This window comes from Parasteatoda tepidariorum, chromosome 5, assembly GCF_982258835.1.
Source record: "Parasteatoda tepidariorum strain Cologne lab strain chromosome 5, Ptep-v5.0, whole genome shotgun sequence".
In the NCBI taxonomy this organism is placed as follows: Eukaryota; Metazoa; Arthropoda; class Arachnida; order Araneae; family Theridiidae; genus Parasteatoda; species Parasteatoda tepidariorum.
The window spans coordinates 21,733,497-21,756,910 of record NC_141759.1 but is presented as its reverse complement, the minus strand read 5'-3'; the positions used below and the strand labels follow the sequence as shown (position 1 = coordinate 21,756,910).

The following is a 23,414-nucleotide window of genomic DNA, read 5'->3' as shown; positions in this document are numbered from 1 at the left end:
GTGTAATTAATTTAGCGGATAATAAAAAAAACTCATTTAGCCAATATTGTGAGCAATTGCATGGTGATTGACGTTACATTTTGAAAGGTTTTCTTATTTTAAAACTTTTTTTTCTGTTCATAAATATTTAATATTTTTTTAAAACTATATGGGATATTTTTCAATTACTTAATATGATTATGCATCTAAGAAAAAGGGATGAAAATTATACATATTTTTTATTTTGAATAAAAACATAAACTGTGACAGACATTACATAAAAAGGAACGTAAGTAAAACATCATATTTTTATTTTGAAATCCTTCTTCTATTAGCAATAATTGGATTTGTTTTTAAAATTTATTTTAAAAAATTAATTATTTAAATTAACACAAAACATTGAAAGGACAATTGAATTGAGGGCATATAGAAAGTAACAAATAGAGTAAAAGCTCTCGTGACTGATATTTTAATTTTTATGTGACAAGTTAAAATAAAAACTGTATTAAAATTTTAATAAACTTTTTTATTGTAACTTTAAAATACTTTAAAACTACAATTTTTCTTATTTTATTTCTAAAATAGTTAATAAGAAATTTGTTAATTGAGTGAGGCTATTAAATTTTTATTTATTTATTTTTGTTATATTGTCCTTTGCATAATGGAACTGCTTTTATTCTTTTTCACTTTAAAAAAAAAGGAAGAGTTTTTTTAATGGCACATTAAAACTATCCATCGGGATTTCAGAATCATGTAGCAATAGCAGGAAAATAACTACTAAAAAATAATTTAGGTTTTCGATAAAATCAGCCCAAATAAAGACGTCGACAATTGGCTTGAATGCACAATTCCTTGCATAATAATAGTGTGTTAAAAAATCAAAATTTTAAAAACAATATTGAAATGTGTAGCAATAACTTCCGAAAAAAAATTTATTAAATATTCGCAAATTAAAACATGACAAGCAGTGATTTAAATATGTGATTCAAAAATTTGAATGTAGTAATAATAGTCCATTAAAAATTCAGGGAGTTTTATGTGGAAATGCATAGCAATAGCTGCCAAAATAACCTTTGAAAAATAACTTGTATTTATGATGAAATCCGCTCAAATAAAGCATGGCGAAAAGTAGTTATTTAAATGAGTAGTTCGATACTCATAGTTGGTAATAATATTATGTTAATAACATCGAAATATAAAAAACCAAATGGAAATCTTAACAAGAACTGCTGAAAAAACAAAAATCATTTGTGATTAAGTTTGTACAAATAAAGTGCATAAAAAAGCATTGATTAACAAAACCTAAAATTGTTAAAAAGTATTTGAAAAAAATTGATTTTAAAAGCCACATGGATATCCTTAGCAATAACTTCTGAAAAAGCAATAAGTAACTTGGATTTATGATGAGATTTGTTCAAATAAAGAACATCAAAAGTTATTTCTATAATTTGCTTGCCCTAATAATGTCATATTGAGATTTATAAAATTGTGTGAAAATCCGTAGCAATAATCATTAACAAAAATTCAATTAAATTGAATTCATAAAAATCTTATATATGCAGTTCAAAATGTCCAACATTTTTAATTTTTCAAAAAAAAGTTTTAATGATTTATTATTATGTGAGTAAGAATACTAAATAATAAAAATAACGACACTATTGTTTTCATAATTTTCAGAGCTAAAAATGTTTAACGAATGTTCCATGCAATATTTTAATAGCTTTATTTTAAAAACGTTAATTTTATCAACTTTCAAATGAAATAGAGTATACTATTATTTTATGGTTCCAACGTTCAATACTAATGCACGCAAAATTTTAAATTATAAATTTCTACTAAGCTCTATTATGTGCATTACGGAAAAGAACTTTTTATGTAATAATAACTGTATAAAAAATAATCATAATTTAAATTGTTTCCGGCCAAATCACAGCTCATGATTTGGCAAAGCCAAAGCTTCGTTCAATCTCTATTTAAAAGTAAGGTTAGTGAATTAATGCAGACAATCTATGTACAGTTACAAACATTTAAAAGATTAAGTTCTAGAAAGCTTTAATTTGTGATAATAAAGTAGAAAATGCTGTTTCTTTGCTAAAATTAAATTTCAAATCTTAATTGTGTTTGATATTTTTTTTAATGATTTTTGAATCTAACATCACGTATGTTTGTCCATTTAAGTGTTTGAAGAAATCCTGCTTTCAAATGGAGTGGTTCCTAATTTCCAAAGTACTGTCTCAAGTCCTAGCAAAATGGACTGCCAAGAGAATCATTCTAGAAACCTCAGAGTACTTTCGCTAGATGGCGGGGGCATTCGAGGAATGGTTCTCATTCAAATGTTGGATGAATTGGAGAGAATATTAGGACAACCCATTGCTAATTTTTTTGACCTTGTGGCTGGTACAAGTACTGGAGGTATCTTAGCCTTGGTTTTAGCCACTGGTAAGTTAAAAGAAGACTTTATTGCTTTCGCATTAACATCTATGTTTCATTAGCTTGTAACCTTAAACTACAATTTATTGTGTTAGCCAGAAAGTAATTTTGTTTTTTAGCTTGAAATTTTTTCTATAAAAGAACTGAACCTTAATCGGTCAAATATCTTCCATTCTGTCTGACGACTATTTCCTATTTTTTTTCATGATCCTGCTCTCGTAGAACTTTGATATTTACAAACAAAACACTCCACCTAAGTCATCGTTATTACTGAAAGTTTTACCATTTAAACATCTTTATGAACTTTGAAGTAAATTAAAACCCAATGGGGCAATGTCAGAGCTATACAGGGTATTGCAAAGGAATTGTGTTCTATATACAACTCTAAACTAATAGTAGACATGCCTAGGTTGGCGTAGGATATAAAAAAAAAAAAAAAAAAAACATGCATTTTTTTCCCATGGGAACAAAAAACGTATCAATCATACTATTCTCGTTTTAAAATTTTATTCACCTATTTTGTAACATGTTTGTCACTATGGATGAATTGTTAAATGTAATTGTAGTCAGATCTTATCTGCCAGAATTTGTTTTTGCTTAGACTTTGTTACCTGACTGCTTGTTTCTTAAATATAGTTTTCCGAAATCAGCTTATTATTTTCTAACACATTTTACACCTATTGTGTATTATTTTCATTATTACTTTTGCATGTATCTTAACTTTAAACAAGTTATACTCCTAATTTTTATTCAAGTATAGCATTTATTTTTTCAAAATTGGTGTAATATATTTTAGTTACCGTATTTTTCGGCGGAAGAGCCGCGGCGCTATAAAAAAAAAAGTTGTTTTTTTTCCTACATGCGGCGCTTGCGATGCAGCGGCGCTTCCGTCGAAATATTTTTTTGTAGCAAAAAAATTTGTCAAGGAAAGTTATTCAAGATGAAATAATTTTCTGAGAAAAAGACTATTAAAAAAAATTAATAACGAAGTCGACGAAATATTCGCCCGTATCGCAATCTACTGCAGAACATCGCCAATTCTTAGCAAACTTTCGGCAGCAGCCTGTAAGAAAATAAATAAACGAAATAATAATTTTAAAAAAGCATCGCATAAGGAGAAAATTTAAAAGGTATGCATCTTGTATCCACCCCCAGCTTAAGGAAAAATCGCAAGATAGAAATCTATTTAGCGCCTTGGCAATTGTAATTTAAGCGAACAGAAAATGAAGAATAGAACCCTAAATCCGACACTCACGGGACTGACGAAATGCCGAACTTCGGATCTCTTTCGGAAATTCCAATATGGCCCCCAAACATTACTATAATTCAATTCCACTGTTAATTTCAGAAAAACCAATAAATTTAGTCAAGTTTCGATCGTAGATTATGATGGGGTGAATTTAAAACTGGCCCATCTTAAGAGAAATTTTACTAATCAAAATAATAATCTATATAATATAATCAAGAAGAAATACTCAGAATCCTATGAAGAAGAAATAATCGTTTCTTTTTTGGAGCGAGATTATAGTTCTCGTTTTTTCTTTTAGATAACATTTTGTTTAACAAAAGACGCTTACCTCGCAAAAAAAAAAAAAAAAAAAAAAACTAGCAGGGAACTACAAAAAAAATTTTTTTTAAACAACTAATGCTAAGAAACTAACAATGAATAATAACAAAAAACAAGCTAAATACTAATAACGATAAAAAAAAAACAAGCAAGCAACAATTAACAAAAAAAAAATAAAAAGCGGTAAAATAAAAAAAATTTATGAATCGAATAAAAAACCGCAAAAGGAATAAATTCATTTTATTGTCCACATGGTAATTTCAATGTCAACTGGGTGTGGCCAATTTATGGTCAAAGAGAGGAGGGAAATTTGAGGGCAAATCAGTAAAGCACAAGCAGAGCTGTCAAGATTGATTGATCAGTTTTTTCCAACTTCCATTTCTTTATTTTGTTCATTGGAAATGCAGGTGTTTTTACTTCTCACTTTATTTTTAACTGCTTTAGAAACAGATGTTTCCTTTGATACAGATTTTTTTTTTTCTTTTCAAGCTTCTTTTTTATTTTTAAAAGATAAAATAAAGTAAGTTACTTCAACAGAATAAAATTCAAAATAAAAAGAAAATAGCTGATTTTTTTTTTGTCTTATCAATATAAATTTCTTAAAAATAAAAAAAAACGAAAAAGATTAGATCAGATTAAGTGCCTAATTTTGAGATGCTGGATTAGGGGTCCCATACCCTTTTCTTTTCCCCAACCCCTTTAAAATGTAACTGATTGATTCCTCCTAAGCAGCTCCAATAGAAATGACACGTGGAGGAGGTGGGGTACACCTCTCTTTTAAACATTTTCTTCTCTCTTTCTAAGTTGAGTCACATTGGGTTATTTCTGTTGAAGGAGAGGGCATCATTCTACTCACTAAAATTCCACCCTCAAAGATTGTGAAAGTGAAACTTATCTCCCCTTCGCTCATTCCTTCAGAATTTTTTTGGGGCCTGCTTAGTTATTTCTTATTCTTGTTATTATTAGTTATTTCGTTATTATTAGCTGTTTCGTTATTATGTATTAGTTTTTCCTCAAATTCTTAACGGTAATAAATTTTAAAATCTTTCTTTTAATAAATTTTTATTTTATTTTTCTTCTTACATTGTTTTACGGATTTCTGTAATCAGTTCAGCCTTAATTCAGCTACTGAACATACAAATATTTATTTGCTGTTCTTCTGTTTTTTGGCGCGGTGCCAACTGGTAAGAACAACTTTATTTTATATAGTTTTGTTGTTTCCTCTTTTTTTTTTGCTGAAAGAGAAAACTTTTTTTGTTGCTTTTTTTTTTGCTGAAAAAGAAATTTTTTATTATAATTTAGAAATTAAAACTTTACTTTATGAAATGCATAAAAAAATGTAATTTTTTATTATACAGATACTCTAAATGGTAATTTAAAGGTCTCTTCTAAATGGATGCTGATATGCGCGGCTTAGCACCATTGCGGCGCTTACTATAACTTTTTTTAAAAAAATTTCGTTTTTATCGAGGTGCGCCGCTTGCGACGAAGCGGCGCTTTCGCAGAAAAATACGGTACAAGTAAATATTTATACTATTTTTGTGCATTTCTGCTATAATGGCCTTCGTTAGGACAAAAAGTATTGTTATATTGAGCACCGATCGTATAGTTTTCTCTTATTTTTTTAATGAAGTATACTTTTCTCTTGCTTTATTGCAACAGGAAAATCCATGAAAGACTGCAGATGTCTGTATTTTCGACTTAAAGACAAAGTGTTTGTTGGTGTCAGACCTTATGATGCAGATTTATTAGAAACGTTTTTGAAAAATGAATTAGGTGAATCAACAGTGATGGGTGATATAGAAAAGCCACGGTAAAATATTTCTTAAATGATGTTTGTCTTTTCTTCGGATATAAATTTATTTTTTAAAGAAATTTTAAATATTTATTTTAGACTTGATGTGCGTACAATTATTCTGATGTTATTTCTTATTTATATTTTAATCTATGCTTGTTTACATTTTAAATTAGGCAGCCTCTTAAAAAATATTTATATATATTTTTATGTTTTTTTACATAACTAAACTTCACTAATTTTCGCAATTGTAATGTAAGCAAAATAGATGATAGATAATTAAATAAAATAGATATATAAAATAATAAAAGACCTACATCTTGTAATCAGCTTTACTAATAGTAATTTATTTTGTACTCCAAAAATGCGATTATATTTTATTTGGCTATGTAAAAATTGTTCGAAACTGTATATTTACTTCCATATTTATGCAAAATTAACAGTCCTATGTCACTGTGTCATTCATTCATAGTAATTCAGCAAATAATGCCAAATCAGTTTACAAATGCTATATAATTATTTAAAAAGGTTTTTAAATCATATAGAACAGTGTATACCAATCCTGTCACATTGATTTAAAATGAATTTCGGTCTTAAGTTCAGATCTAAATACTGTGAGCATTTAATAGTTTATAATAAAATTAAGAGGGGGATAATTTTGCTTTTTGCATAAATTTCTAATTGTTACCTTTCTTGTTAAACATTTGATATAAAATATGTTGCTTGAAGAATAGCTTATATTTATTGTTTTTCTTTGTTAACAATTTTTAAATTGACTTTCTTACTGTCTTGTAGTGTTATGGTTACTGCAACAAGAGGTGATAGAAAGCCAGCTGATTTACACATTTTTCGTAACTACAAATCTCCCTTAGAATTATTAAATCATGTTGAAAAAGATGTTCTTACTAATGAAGTGCTTCAAAATCCAAAAGGTACTCAAATTGTTAACCTTTTTTGTTTAAAACAAAATTTTTTTAATGAATTTAACTGTTAACCTAGAACTCCTTTTGATGTTATAGACCTGGTTTCTTTTCTTTGCTGGAAACCTGTTTTTCTTTACACTATTCAATGGGGTGACACTGTGCACAGCAGTGAAATTTTTAGACATTTGCCCAAATAATCTGATACATTGGAAAGTCCCATTTCAGGAATCATTGGGCTTCGGCAAGTCTGGAAAATATATTTTTTCCACCTAATAGGTCTTTAGGATAACCAAAGCATGTGTTTTTGGAAAAAAAATAATAATGAAATAAAAACAAATAAAAAAAGTAACAAATGGACAATAATTTATGACATTTTTATTTAATCTTTTATTATAGGTTCAATGACATCTAGAAAACTAAAGAATGTTTAGTATGATGAAATATATATGTAAAAAAAAAAAAGTCAATCCAATTTAATAAAAAATAAAAATAAACTCTAAAGCAAGGCACAGAATTGAGTAGATTTTTTAATGAAAACATCTATAATTCAAAGCAAAATAAATATTGTCTGCTGATGTTCTATCACTATTGATATTCAGCTTCATTAATATTTATTCTTTGGAAAGTTTATTCTTCGCCCCAATGTTTATTTTTCTATAACTGCTCTTGTCTGTTCAACCACTCTTTTTTAATGCTTATTGAAGCAAAATAAATGAAACAGCAAAAAGGAATAGTATATATACATATATATATGTATACATATATATATATATATATATGTATACATATATATATGTATACACACAATAAAGAGAATTAATTATAAGTTTTATTACTAATTTTGTTGCAACTTTTTATTTCATAGATCTCGTCAATAGCATTTCCCTTTCTAAACTGAAAGATGTTCTTTTGAGTTATTACTATGATTATTAAAATATTCTTAGTTGCTATTTTGATTATTGGGAAATTCTAATTAATATTTGTCTTTTTAATAATTATTTTTACAATGGAAAATATACCTTTGTTCATATAGATGGAATACCACACGAATCTAATTTTCATAACTTTTAGCTAATTTATTTTTACACTATTTTTTAAAAAAATTCTCTGAATGTTATTTGTTTTTCGATTTATTGATAATTTAATTATTTTTAATTTTCAAAATCATGCAATTTTATTAAATAATATTTACTCTGAAAATATCTGCATTGTTGACTTATACACTAAAATAAATTATTTTAAATTCAATATAAATAAACTAAAATTCCCAAAATGATTATCTGGGAATTATGCTTTCTTCTTAACTTTAGTTAATCCTATTTTAGGCAAAATACTAATGTAATTTTTCCTAAATGTGTATCATTTTCATTATTCATTCAATATATTATTTTTCAAGGAATTTTTTTTTTTAAACAAATTAAATATTTTCTCTCTTTTTTTTTCACTGTGTAGTATCATGTATCAGTGCCTGTGTAGTATCTTTATTGTGTAGCATCTGAGTAGTATTGTAGGGACACAATTATTTAATCTAAACAAGATTTTTAGTGATCTGAATGTTAAGTTTTACGGACAAATAGTGTTTTATAATATGAAACAAAAAAGGCTACCTAGAAGTTGTTTCAATGTATTTATATTCTTATTACTTTAGAATATAACTTTCTTTCTTATTTTTCAAGTTCCATGAAAAGTTTAAAAACGGCCACTTTCCTTAACAAAAATGCATGCTTTTTAACAATTTTGTTGTGTTTATTTTTCACCTTTAAAATTAAAAAAAGTATTTTATCATCAATAAGTTGAATTTTCAATGACTCTTATTTTTATCTGCTAGTTATCAGAACTTTGATAATTTATCAAAATATCCTTGTTGCTCAATTATTATATCATCATTTATCCATGTAATTTAGTAGGCATTATCTTAGTGATGTAAATATTTTAAATTTCAGAGCAATTGATATGGAGAGCTGCTAGGGCAACTGGTGCTGCACCAACCTATTTCCGTCCTTCTGGGCCTTACATTGATGGTGGTCTCATATCAAACAATCCAACTTTGGATGCACTCACAGAAATACACCAGTGCAATCAAGCTCTCTCAGCCACAGTCAGTATTTAATCACTCACTAACAATTGTTTGGTTGTGAGTAAATAGTTGAGTTTATTTGTTTACGGACTGCCTCCGATTTTATCTGATTAAAGAAAACAAAATTTTAAACAATAGCTTTTTCATTAGAAATGCTTTTTTAAAAAATTTTCCACTGTTAAATCCTTTAGTTTTTAAGAAGAATATTATTCATTCCATAAAAATCAAACCAAATCGAGAAATATTTTTTTTAAATATCGAATTAATGTCAATGTTTTCTGAGATGCTCATATTAATCCTATAGTACAGTAGAGAACCATTTATCCGGTATCCAGATAACCGGGGGAAATTTTGCTCAGTTTTCCCGCCATTTTAAACTAGAACGATTATGGAAAAAAAAGCGGAAATTGGACTCATCCTTGAAGTTGAGTAAAGGAAAATGGGAGGAAGGGGAGAATTTTTTCTCCATTTACCCAGAGAAACGTCATTTCTTCCGTGACCTTGAAGATCTTCAGATCAAGAGGAGGCAGGGAAGGGATGAATGTTTTGTTTTCCCTCTTAGGCCATCAATTAAACTCAAAGGAGTGGCATGCTGATTTCGTTTTCTCTTTGATTTACGAGGGAATGGGGAAAAAGCATTGCACCTGCTTATCAGTGAACAGAAGATGAAAGAGGAAAATATATTTATATATTTAACATCGATTAATAAAAATAAAATATTTTTCTTTTGAATAAATTCTGATTCTTTGGAAGTGCGGCATCGTTTTCCTTGATGTGGAATCACATCTGCTTTTGTTAAAAATCGTGTTTTTATGAAAAAATAAATAAAAGGAGAATTGTTTATTAATTTAAACATACGATTATTTAATGAAGCAGATTGCAGTTTTATTTTTCTGATTCCACTACGTTTGTTTTTTTTCTTCTGACAATAAATTTTGCACTCAATAAATCAATTATTTTTATTCATAAATTTTATCATTAGGTTTTTTTTTATTTTTTTAATTCCGCTGATCTTATTAATCTTGCCTTGTTCCAGGTTTTAATATTTATCTTCGATAATTTTTGTTGTTTTTATTTAGATTAATAAGTTTTCTTTTTATTTTATCGTTTTCCCCCTGTATAATTAGGTATGAAATATATTGCATTATTTAATCATTGCTTTTGTTCATATTAGGTAATTTAGGAATTGTAATTATTTTTAAAAAATAAATATGAGAATTTTGTATTTTTCCACTTGTTTTTCTTGTCTAAACTTGCAGATTTTTTTTATTCCTTTAAATGTTATTTTTCTACCATTTTTTTTTCTTTTTAAATTTAGGGGTGCTTTTCTTTTTTCTCTTACTTTAAAATGTGTTACACATTTTCCTTGTAATTCGGGTTCGATAAAACATCGATTAACGACACTTTTTGGTCGATCCAGAAAAACGAGAAATTCAGACATCCGGGATAGCGATGGTTCCGAGCTGGGTTGTTGTCCCGAGTAATTGGTTCTCTACTGTATTTCCTTATTTAAATGGGAAATTTTTGTACGAGGATTAAAACATGAATCACAAGAATTTTGCTTTACAAAGATGACATACAGTGTGCAAAATAAAAAAAATGATGCTGTGCTCGATCGCATTGGCACATACTGAGATCCAACCTTTTAAGAGTATGACCTTAAATATGCTGTTTTCCTTCTCCAGACAATATTTACAGTTCCAAATATGGACACAAAAACGATTTCTTTTGGATAACTTTACTTTTTTCTTTAAGACTATGATAGGAGGTAACTACAATGTGGAAAATATCATCCCCATCATTTAAATGGGAGATAAGTTGTAATCTTGTCTCCTTCAGGTTTTGTACATTTGTGTGCACAAACATGAAGGTGCAAAACTTTCAACTGCTATTAAGTGATATGGAAGTTTCAACTGCAATCTAAGAAAGACAAACTTACAACTAATCTTCTGTTAAAATGATTAGCTTGTTTATCTGAGAAAATTGTTTGTGAAAACATTTATTTTTATTAATATTGTTAGTAATGATAAAAAAAATTAAATTATAAAGTATGAAAACTTTTACTTTAAAGTATGTTATTTTAAATCTCAAGGTCTAAAATATGAACAAAATCTTACAAATAGTTTCTGAAGTAAGTTACAGCTTAAAAAATTTAATTACTTAGAAACTATTCTCCTGAATTTGCCAGCATTACAGTCCAAACTTTTTGCACCATTATTGAAATAAATGATAAAAATATATCGACAGCTATCATGCTTTTGATATGGTTTTAATAAATTAGATTGAAATCATAGCTGCCAACTACTATGCTTTTTGTATAGTATTTTAAAGATAGGTAAACAATTAAAAACTAAAGCTATCAGATTTTTTAGTAATTTTACCAACATTTAAAAGCTTTGCCACAAGAGTCTGCAACAAAATAGCAATTCATATAAACTTTAGAATCATTTTCTTGTAATGCTGTGAACAATAACTTTAAAATAAATTTACAAAGTAAAGAATGATACATAAAGTCATAAACTTAGTTACTACTTAAAGAAGTTTTCTTAAAAAACGTAAAAAGCAGGTAGCTCTGTGATTTGAAAGCTTGCTAATTCAGCTATAGCTGTCTTTTACAACTCTTATCTGGACAGTTTTTAAGGTACTTGTAAGCATTTATACTTCCCAAAATTGATTTTTGAAAGTTGTAATAAAATTTTAAATTGAAAAATTCATTATAGGCAATTGCATTTTTATATTTTATCGGAGCTCAATTACACTAATGAACATTGATAATGCATTTATTTAAATTTTTTAAGGGTAGATAAATTCATTTTTAATTAAGTTTTAGGTATAATAATGAAGTAGAAAAGCTTAAATTTTACTATCACTTTAAATGCCTAAATTACAATAATAACTATACTTTAGATGTAAAAACTCTTCCTATGGCTAGATATTAATAAATATTTGAAAAATGTTTAACTATTGATTTGTGATACTTTATCACGATCTTAATTGAGCTTTCCATTTCTCTTTAGTTCCAAAGTTATGCTGCGCATTATGTCATTATAATATTGCTTCACTTATTTCTTTTAATTCAGGGTCAGGAAGACCAGGTATGCAAGATTAAGGTGGTTGTTTCTTTGGGGACTGGAAGACCCCCACTTGTGCCTGTGAACACCATTGATGTCTTCCGTCCCGATACCTTGTGGGGTGCCTGCAGAATGGCTCTAGGTGTAACAAACTTAGGGCAGCTTCTAGTAGATCAGGTGACTGTCTTTTTTTTTTTTTTTTTTTTGTTAACAAAAATTGTTTTTTTACTGAGCAAGTGTTGAGAACACCGTACAATTTTTATTCCAGTCCAATGATTTTAATTAGTACCTGAATAATAACCTTTCCCTTGAAACACACACTTCTCACCAACAGATAAAACTTTCAGCCCAGACAGATGTAATGTTCAGTTACCCGTCAGTTATTCAAGTGGGTCCAGTATAGGGGGAAATTTGTATTGATTTTGAAAATATATTGCTGCCTCTAATGTTAGACTTAGTTGTTGGGCAGCTCCAAAGAGCAGGGCACATCGACCAGAGGTCTATTGTACCCAAACCCTAAATCATGATTAACAAGAAAGCCTTATGCCTGAAATGAAATTCAGCAAACACATAACAGGAACAGCTTGCAGTTCCCAGGCCTTAATGCAGTGTGTTGCCCTAATTGCTCAAATCTTTGAGCACAATAGACCTCACAACCGCAAAGTATATATCGTGAAGTCTCCTGTTCAAGATGACAACCTCTACAAAGAGGATTAGATTCAATACCCACTACGTATAGGTGTCTCCTGAGGATGCAATGTCCAGGGAAAAGACCTGCCTCTGGTGTTAATTCCAGAATTTCTTATAACTTTCTCTAAAGCAACATTAAAAAGAAGACTGATTAAGGAATCCCTCTGCCTTATTCCATTATTGACTTTGATTTCTTCAGATTAAGATCCCAAAAATTCGACCGAACGTGCTTGCAACTACAAGTCAGAATAGTTAAGGCAGCATTTGAAACTCAACCAGAGCTTGATACAAGCAATTTTTATTAGTACTGTCAAAAGCTTCTTTGAAGTCAATGAAAAGATGATGTGTGTTAATGCCAAATTCTTTGGACTTTTCCAAAATTTACCTGAGATTTGATTTTTATTAGATTTACCCATGCAGAAATTGCTAACTTCTAATTTGATGGTTTATATGTTGCGTAATTATTTTAAAATAAAATATTAGACAAAAGTTTATGAGTAGTACTTAACAAACTGATATCTCTATAATGCACACAAACTATTGTATTGCCTTTTTTATATATTGGGCAGATAACAAGAGATAGTATTTCAGATATCAGTAATAAGATTTTAGATTAACTTTAAAAGTACTGAATATCTTAGTTGTTATACAATTGTGCCCAGATGTTGTTTCTTAACCTCTTTGTGAGCAGTCTCAATTTCTTCAAGTGCAAGTGGCAGTGCTTCTTCCTTATTTTGGTTTTCAAAAACAATTCGAGATTGATCTTGTTTACTGTAAATTTTATTGTAATTTTCACCCCAATCGTCAAGAGCAGCCTGTTTGTCAGTCAAAATTAAATAATTGTTACTTTGTTTTTACTTAGATGTTTGTTTTTACTTAGATGTAGTAGAAGACCATGCAACTTCTATTAATTCTTTTTCAGAAAGCTCTGCTTTCATTTATTATCCTCTGGAATTCAATATCTTCAACATTTTCCACTTATAAATCTTTTTTCTTACTCTTCTGTAATATCTTTTCCTCTCTTTTACATATTTTTCTTTTCCTCTCTAAACCGTCAAGTCAAAAAAATCCTCTCTAAACCGTCAAAAAAATGCCATGAAAAGATGGATCTATGAATAGAATTTAGTGTCTATAAAAATGATCCCAACTGATATAATTATGCATAAAAACAGATTTACCAATTATGAATGATGAAGTTATTTCAAATTAATATACAATTATGTTTTTGTATCATAAAAATTAGTCAGCTTTAAAAGATGAAAAGAGGTTTGTTTGTTTAAGATGCTTGCGTTTTCTAAAGTAACTTTTTTTTTTTTCTAAATTGACTTTCAACTCAAAGAGTAAATCATTGATAGTAGTGCACTCTGACTGCAACATGAGGTTGTATCGTCAAGAAGAGCTCTCTAAATAAGAGCCTCACTCAAATATTTTAAATGCATTTTAATCTACTTATTAGTTTTTATAAATTTTTGTTTTGATATTTTTTTGTGTTTTCTCATTTGACCTTTTTCCACATTTGGTGCAGACGTTTGCTCTGTCGCTGGGACAGGCTTTAATGGTCTCTTTTGATGGATTTCTTAGAAACAAAGTCCATGGAAAAAATTCTGTGCCTCCCAAAAGTTGTCGTAAATGGAGGCGGACTTTCTTGGAAGTTTCACTGTGTATTTTGTTTTAATAATTTTAGTTTATCACAATTGAACTCCTGCAACATTATTCTTTTTTTTATTTTTTGTCATAGATATTATCTTGCTTGAATAAGCACTTGGTTTTGTTGATTAGCAAATAACCCATCTGGTGTTCTCTACGTTGCTCTGTGTTTAATTTCACTTATTGACAACTTCACTTATTGACTATGAATATTTTTATTTAAACCACAACCTTTTTTTACATCGCTCTTCTATTAGAAATGACAGTATTAGCACCTCTGTAACTTGGAACATTCAATAAGTTATAATATTGTCTTGCTTGAATAAGCAAGACAATAAGCTCTTCTATTAGAAATGACAGTATTAGCACCTCTGTAACTTGGAACATTCAATAAGTTATAATATTGTTCTGCTTGAATAAGCACATGTTTTATATTTGATTAGCAAATTACCAAAACTTAAGCAGATGGATGAGTGACTATCTTTTTTATTTAAACACAAATTTTTTTTACGTCAGTTATTTTATAGAAATCATATTGAAGAAATTAATTTGTTGGCTTGTAAACAATTCAAGCTGATGTAAGAATGACTATATATATTTTTCATTTAAACCCTAATATTTTTAATTATTACTAAACATAATAATTCTGCTCGCATAAAGAAATCAATTTTCTGACTAATTCATTACTATTCATTTTTTTTTGTTTAAAAAAATCTTTTGTTTTAAGTTATTTTATAGATATTAAAAAACTAATTTTAAACTTCTTAACTACTCTAACTGATGGATGTGTGACTTTTTTCCCTTTGTTTGCACTTTTTTTCATTGCTTCTGAAATTTGATGTTCTCTAGAAATTTAAAAAACAAAACTAATTTGACAAAACCCTATGCAACTTGAACTGATGGAGTAGTAACTATACATCTTTTTCATTTTTACTTAAGTTGTTTGTTTTTTTTAAATTGATTTTAAAACAAACTCTTTTAATTGCTAATAAAAATTTCTTGACTTTTAGGCAACTCAAACTGATGGACGAGTAACTGCTCGCGCACAAGCTGTTTGTGGTATGCTAAATATTCCCTATATTCGTTTATGTCCTCAACTCTCTGAAAATGTCGCTCTTGATGAAACAAATACAAAGACTCTAGTGAAAATGCTTTGGGAGACAACAGCCTACATGCGGTGTATGAAACAAGAATTAGTGCAACTACGAAATTTATTAGTGCCATGATTTAAAAGAAACATAGTATATTTTTCATTACTGTCAGGTACTACATACTTGCTCACTCAAACTTTAAAGCTTGGACTTAGGGTTACGTTTTACCAAACGCAAGTTAAAAGTTGATAATTGATGATAATAGTGAGAATTAATTAATGTTACTCTTTTAAAATGTAATATATACTTCTTTTTTTATTTAAACTGTATTGTATTTTGATGTATATGTAGTAAAAAGAAATCTTAAGATTATTATGTTTTAAATTTATAGATGAATAAAAGATGTTTTTTCACTCCAAATGAGTAGCTGACCGTTTGTAAAGTATATGAAATATTTATTACTACATTTTCTTCAGAAGAATCATTTTAAATTACATAATTATTGTAGCTATAAAAAAAAAAGTTTGATAATTACCATTGGACTGACCAAGCATTTTGCATTTCAGCAAGTTTGTATAGAAATGTATCCTTAATACATAACTTTTTCGTTGAATAATAAGGAGGAAAATTGATTTTGAGAAGGTAGAACAACGGGTAAAAAACTGTTTATAAGGGTCACAGGTGTTCTTTGAATTTATTTTGTTTGGAGATTTTATCTGTGTAATTGCTGTGATACACATATAGCATTGGCAATATTTATCTACTAAAGTCAATTTTTGATTATTTTGAATTGGAACACATTTATATATTAGGATTGATTACTAAACTATTTTGAAAACTCCATTCTATTTTATGAATAATTAGAAAACATTTGAAAAAAATTTTTCAATAAAAATTCCATTATTTTATTGTAAGTAGCCGCTTGTTTTTAATTCTTTATTATTTTCAAGCATAAATTTTCTTTGTTTTGATTTCAAAATGAAATTTCTTATAAAAAATTATTTATCATTTTATTTATTATAAATATTATTTTTTGACCAACTGTTGTTTTCTCTCTCTTTTTGAAGACAATTCATGTGAATTACTTCTGCAATGTGCAATCTACTTTTCATATTTTCAAATTTATAAGAGTGCAGCCAACTACGTATTTGCTAAAAATATGTTTAAAATGACTAGAAATGTGATGCCAAAGTCAAAAATGAAACTTATCTATCCTCCTATTTTTATGAAATAATTATTATTTTTATTTATTTTATTTACTTATTTTTGTGATACTAAATTTTACTAATTACCAATTTAATAACCTATCATTTTTTTCGCAGCTAAGTTCTGAATATGCTGTATTTTAGTAATCTGATTTTAAAAATAATTATCTGACTTTCTGTAATCTGTATTTTGTATCATTCTGCAATTCATATATTATGTCATTATTTTTTCTATGATGCTTTAAGAACATTTTGCAGCAGGTATTTATTAGTTTGTTATTGCTGTTTTTGTTTGATAAAATTTTAATTTTACTGGTTGAAATGTAATTACTGCATTTGTAATATTGTTTTAGGCCTTTAGTTTCAACTCTTTCACCAAATTGTTCTTTTTTTGTGTATTTAAAGTCGAATAGCTTATTAATATACAGAAAGAGTTTTATTTCAATTTGAGAGTATACAGGGTATCCGCGCACCTGGAAAGTCATGAATTTCGGTATTGAACACAATTTGTCATGAAATGTCATGATTTTTACTATTTTTTAAATAAAATCATGGAAAGTCATGGATTTAGGTCTCTGAAAAATCTAATTTTTAAAATGGAATCTCCCCCCCAATTTCATCCTGTTCCAAATATCTGAATTTCTAACAAAATCACCCCTCAGTCATATTTTATTTGAATATAAAATGATTTTATCATGCTCTTTAAAAATTATGGTGTTCTTTCTAAAAATGAAAGATAAAATATCATTTCTAGAGCGAATTATCCTTTAAACTCTCTTCTGTGATTTAAGAATTTTTATTATTTTTTTTTTTTAAATTTTATCAATTTAAAATTCTAGTTGAAGCAAATCAGTTATTGGCGAATTTTTTTTATTCCGAAATGAACAGAAAAATCAGGAGTATTTCTTTCCTTTCTGATGAACAAGAAAAGTATATAATTCTGCAGAAAAAAAAATTTTTTGCTTTTGTATTTTTTTCAGGTATTTTATTGTTTCAACTCTTTCCTTACTCTGTTTTTTAAGTTTAAAATCTATAAATATGAAGATGAAGAGTATAATAGTTTTTGTTATGCCTATTTCGAATAATGTTATTATAATGCTTTTTTTAATTTATTGTTGCGTTTTTGTTGGAGAAAATAGCAACTTCGTTAAGTCATGAAAAATTCTTGGAATTAGTCGTGGAAAATCATGAATTTGAAAATCTAAGATGTAGCAGATACCCTGAATATAAAAATTGACTTAGTTTAACTTGATTATTTTAGTACTTGAATATATTGAGAGAAAAAACTTTAAAATTATAAACCGGAAAATTATTATTCTTGTTTCTTAAGTATTATTAGTTACTTCATGCAATTTTTTAAAAAGGCTTACTAACTTGCCAAACTTGGTAGAGTAAAAAGAGCATTTGCATAGGAAATAAACTAGAAAAATCTATATTTACTCCAATAATAAAGTTATGGTAACCCAGGCTCAATCTACAATTATTAATGTTTCTTCCGATCAAAGCGAATCAGCAGTTTAATACAAACTCTTATACCGAAGATCCTGGATTCAAGTCCAAATCATTGGTTCTAGGATTTAAGAATTTTGTCTTTCCAAGCTGCAAAGATTTGTCTCATTGCTATTAAGACACTCATATAATATTTCTTACAATAATTCATGCTGCCTCTCTATATTTATGAATGTTATTAGCAGTCCAATTAATTGATTTGTATTGTAATATACAACTACATCCTGTTTGACATTGACCTCTCTCTCTCTTTTAGTAAACTGATATTTACATTGTATGTTAATTTTACATTTGAAGTTTCCCATCTGTCTAGTTTTATGTTTGAATGAAATTATGAGATACATCTTTAATTAGTCTTTTTATTTTATTTTGTTCTTGTAAAACTAATGTGCAGTGCGCAAGAAAGAAAAACTTACCACCCTGAATAACTTTTGATCTAATGATCTTCACATTCTAGGGCTTAATAGCTGGAGGGGATGATCTCAAATATGTTAATTAATAAGTGCAGACAATATTTTAAGTTACAAAATTGCGACTAACCCCTATATTTTGGGGATGTGAAATCCGAATCGGTCGAAAGAAAAGGTATGTTCATTCATAGAAAGTGCTTTTTTGTCTCTGATTTTGTTACTTAAAATATCATCTGCACTTATTAATCAGCATATTTGAGATCACCTCTTCGAGCCATTAAGATTGAGTCCTAAAACATGAAGATCCAATCATTAGATCAAAAGTTATTCAGGTTGGTTTATTATTTTTTTTGGTACCCTGTACTTTTATTAGTGTTGTTGCAGCTTTTTCAAAGTTAAAGGGATGAATATGACTTTAGTAGGCATCCTGAATATTCATTTACTTTAGATTAAAAAGAATTATTATTTTTGTTTAAAAATTTAAATATATTTGAGGTCTAACTTTCTAAGATTATGTATCGTTAGTATATCCATTCCATTTTAAGATGTTCCACTAGCATATCAGGGTTCTTGTGTAAAATAACCTCAACTATTTTCGGCAAAACCAAAAATAGGCCGCCAAACAATACAATTTTTCACCAATATTGGAAAAGTTGCAATTAAGTATGAAAATAGTTTTTTTTATTTTTGGCATCTATCTTTGCTTCTTGATGATTTTTTGTCAACAATGATAAAGTAACAACCTTATATTTAGTATTAAGTTCTCTTTTGTTGTATTCAAAATTTTACACAAATACCTATACCAACTGAATTTATTAACATTAACTGATTCAGGCACTAAGGAATCTCACAAAAGTTATTAATTCCAAAATTTTTAGAGCTAAATTGTACATTATGTGAAAAAAAATGTGAGTTTCTAATAACCTGGCAAGTAAGAGAGCTAGGCTATTGTATTAATTTTATTTTTATGTAAATTAATTTGCAATAAGTAAAAACGCTCATATGAACTACATTAACATACATAGTTTATTATACTGTAATTAGACTTGGTGAGCGTTTTATTTTATTCTTTGAGTCCCACCTTTTTTAGGCTTTTTCCTTTTTTTAAATGTTAATTTATAATGTGCTTTTTTTAAAATATTTATTCTAGTCAATTATTAACTCTAGTCAAAGAGATAATCTCAAAGAGTTTATCAGACAAACGTTACATTCAATCAGGGAAGGGTTTTGTTTTTTATTCTCTTTTTTTTTTCAGTAAGTTGCCAAAAATCTTATTTTTATTTTCAAAGAGAAAGCACTGTCATGTTTCTTTTTTTTTTTTTTTTAATTTAGTAATATTATTATTATTGTTCTTGCGGAATGAAATTTTAAATTAAATGTAAGAATTTATTTATTATTTCAAGTTTGAATTTTATTTATAAAATCTTTTATTTTGGAGGCTTTATGCTAATTGGTTGAGTGAAAATGCAATTTAATTATAAAAAAAATAATTTATTTTAGAAGGATTTTTATAAAATTTGTGTTTTGTAGTGATTCCCCTAGAGTTAGAAAATTATGGATCCTTACTGTCCAGGACTTCCATGTTTATAAGTCCCTTTTACTAAAAGAAAGAAAAAGAGGGGTCTTGGTTTAAAGCCTCTTTATCCGTTTAAACTTTAAAGCCTCGTGAGTTTTCAACCTCTTTATCCATCTATTATTATATTTTATTTATTGATAGACAAAATAAGAAGAGTTAAATTTGAACAATGGGGGTTTTTAAATTAGACTGATCAAACATCTACATCAAGTAAAAGCAACAATGCGTTTTAATATTCTGAATCATTCAAATTTTCTCCTTCAGCTGTTAAAAACAAAGGAAAAGAAACTTTTTCTATATATGTATAATTAAGGTTTGGTTTTAATTATTTACTTGTTTGTTTGTTTTTTCACGCTCAAGAGTTATGCATGCCATGGAACATGTCACATCTTGTTTTGCTCGTCCCTGCTAAGATTTTTGATGTGTTATATTACACACTTATCCTTTACACAAAAAGGAACTCACCCACAAAATTTTGCTTTGTTAAATATACTCACAAAATATGTTTTGAATACTTTTTTTAAAAAGTATCATTTTTTACACGATGACCTTGACTAAAGTTTCAAAAATATATAGATTAAGGGCATAAATAATTAAACAGATTTGAAAAAACATTTATAACTGTTGATATGTTGATTGAACATAATTATAGTCTGATAGTCATGCAGGCACTTGAACTGTTTTGATAAATAATGATGCTAGAAAATTTGCAGAAAATAAATTTAAAAACAAATGAAGCAGTTATTCATGATAAATATAAATAACCATACAATCTTTAATAATAAACAACTTTATTCTTAGTAACTTTAATCAAATGTGATATTAAAATTGTATGACTATTTAATAGAAGTCTTGAAGCTAGATGGTCAGGTGTACTGCCTAAATAATTGTGAAAGTTTAGTCTTTTTCACACTAAACCAAATTATTGTCTACTGGCTCCTAATTAAAAATTTTTCAGCATTTGCATAAAAAGAATAATTTGTAATCAGAGCATGAATCTTTCTTTGTATTTATTTTCCAGTGTCATAAGGATATTATATGGTTATTTTTTATTTATTTTGTTAATTTACTATGTATATGAAAGGCTTTGAGCAATATAATAAGCCTCATTTTCAAATTGTTCAGGAGTGTTTTTTTCATGAAACGTACCTCGATTTTCACAGAGATAATCAAGAGATTCTTGTGTTTTGTGTTATTAAGTGAAAATTCCACAAACTTGTCAAGTACATATTTGAAAATACTACTAAGAATTAGTTTCTTGTAAAAGTTCACCTTTGGAAAAAAGAATAGCTTACAAACATATTGCCTCAAGCTCTTAATATATATTAAAAGTTCTGCTAACAGAATTACATTTTTGTCTTACATTTTCTATTCAATTAAAGACTTTAAAAGAACAATAATAGTAGTTATCACAAATGTATCTTATGTATTAACGTTTAAATTTGTTTTTTACACTGACTAACTGATGGACACGAATATCTTTGCACATTAACTTTATACATACAATTAATATGCAAGTGATTATATAAAGTGTACGACAAGGTATAGTTCGTCTATAGAAAGAAATCCCCTCTCCACAAAGTCTAAGGCCGTCTGCTGCTACGGAAACAAGAAATAGCGCATTTTAAAGAGGGGATTCCCTTTTTCTCTCTGACCCAATGCAAAACCTGTCTTAAATAATAACCCAACACCCCTACTTAAAATAGTTAAACCTCTTAACCATAGTCACCGTCACTGCACCAGACGAATGCTTAGAGGAGTTCTTTACCTAGACAAACTATACACTTAAAAGTAAGAAGGCACATTATTTACAATCAAGTTATTCTCTTCAGAGGTGTATTGACGCTCCATTCAACTACTACATCTATATTTAAATAATTTATGAAATTGTGATATTTATGTTGTTATTGTAGTATGAGTTTCCCTTACCTGTATTTACTTCCTTATTGTTAATAACCTTTAGTACAGTCCTATGTATGCTACCATTGTCTATAAAACAGAAAAATAAGTATTGAGACATAAGGATATTAACTGTTTAAAAAAGTTATCCATATTTATTCATGTACAGACAGTTTATTATTGATACAATAAAAGTTTTATTGATAATTACAGACTTCTATTGATTTTTTTATCACTAATTTTGGTACTTTTCAATTTCTCCAGTGCAAAGTTGCCAATGTAAATTCAAATGTTTTTTCTCTTTAATATATATATTGCGGATATAATTGTGTGAGCTGATGAATAGATGGTATCTTTTATTTTCTGGATTTTTATAAATTTTTTTCCTTTTTTTTTCGAATTTTTTTTTTCTGGATTATTTTTTTTATTATTATCATTTTTCTTTTTCTCTTCTTTCATTATTCTGTAATTTATTCCATGTTTTCACTCTCTCTCTCTATATATATATATGTGTATATATATATATATATATATATATATATATTATTGGGTTGTTCGATAAATCATGTCGTTTTTTTCATGTTTTTCAAAGTGAATTTTTTTATATTAACAACAAACATTAATCAATGATATATTGACCATTCTGTTGGATGACCTTTTGCCACCTTTCGGTAAGTTGAAAAACTCCACGTTCGAAGAAGCTTTGGTTTTTAGAAGCGAAGAACTGGTCCAACTCATTTTTAATAGCCTTGATAGTTGTGCCATTCAAATGGTTTTGAAGGGATTGAAACAAATGGTATTCCGAAGGTGCTAAGTCAGGGCTATAGGGTGGATGTGGCATCAGTTCCCAATTCAGCTCCATTAATTTTTGACGGGTTATCAAAGATGTGTTGGGCTGGCGTTATCATGATGAAACTTAACTCTTTTGCGATTGGCCAGTTCAGGGCGTTTTTTCTTGATTTCTTCGTTCAATTACGATAGTTGACGACAGTAGATATTTAAATCAATAGTTTGATTCCTTGGAAGCAGCTCAAAGTAGACTATACCCTTGCAATCTCACCACACAGAAAGCATAATCTTCTTTTGGTGTACATTGGTCTTGGATGTCGATTGTGGGGGTTCATCTTGCTTGGTCCATGATCGTTTTCGGACTACATTAACGTAAACAATCCATTTTTCATCACCCGTTATGATTCTTTTCAGAAATGGGTCGTTTTTGTTACGATTCAGCAAAGATATGGTGAGGTGGATTTCCATTTATTCGTGAGGAACCCAAACATCCAGTTTGTTTACGCAACCAAGCTGTTGTAAATGCAAGTAAACGGTTGAATTCGATATGTCGAGCTTCTCTGTTATCTCTCGAGTTGTCATACGCCGGTTAGCTTCGATTAACGCCTTTATTTTGTCGTCATCAGTAGTGGTTGGACGACCAGTATGTGGTGCATCTTCAGGGGTCTGTCTAGGTTTTTTTGAGAGGTACCTATTTTGTGAAAATTTAGATATAATTTGTGAAAAATTAAAAATTATATTAAAAAATCAACACAA

At 28.2% G+C, this 23,414-nt stretch overlaps 1 protein-coding gene across 2 annotated transcripts in view; it reads left to right on the top strand.

Moving 5' to 3' along the window:
• Nucleotides 1-16,071, top strand: part of iPLA2-VIA (calcium-independent phospholipase A2 VIA) — a 34,458-nt gene extending 18,387 nt beyond the window's left edge. For both annotated transcript variants that reach the window (XM_071185984.2, XM_071185985.2), the window contains exons 9-14: nucleotides 2,158-2,418; nucleotides 5,639-5,789; nucleotides 6,567-6,703; nucleotides 8,638-8,792; nucleotides 11,852-12,019; nucleotides 15,190-16,071. In XM_071185984.2, the coding sequence (XP_071042085.1) occupies nucleotides 2,158-2,418; nucleotides 5,639-5,789; nucleotides 6,567-6,703; nucleotides 8,638-8,792; nucleotides 11,852-12,019; nucleotides 15,190-15,405 (1,088 nt within the window). In that variant the 3' untranslated portion in view covers nucleotides 15,406-16,071. The remainder of the gene's footprint in view (nucleotides 1-2,157; nucleotides 2,419-5,638; nucleotides 5,790-6,566; nucleotides 6,704-8,637; nucleotides 8,793-11,851; nucleotides 12,020-15,189) is intronic.
• Nucleotides 16,072-23,414: the final 7,343 nt, after the last annotated feature.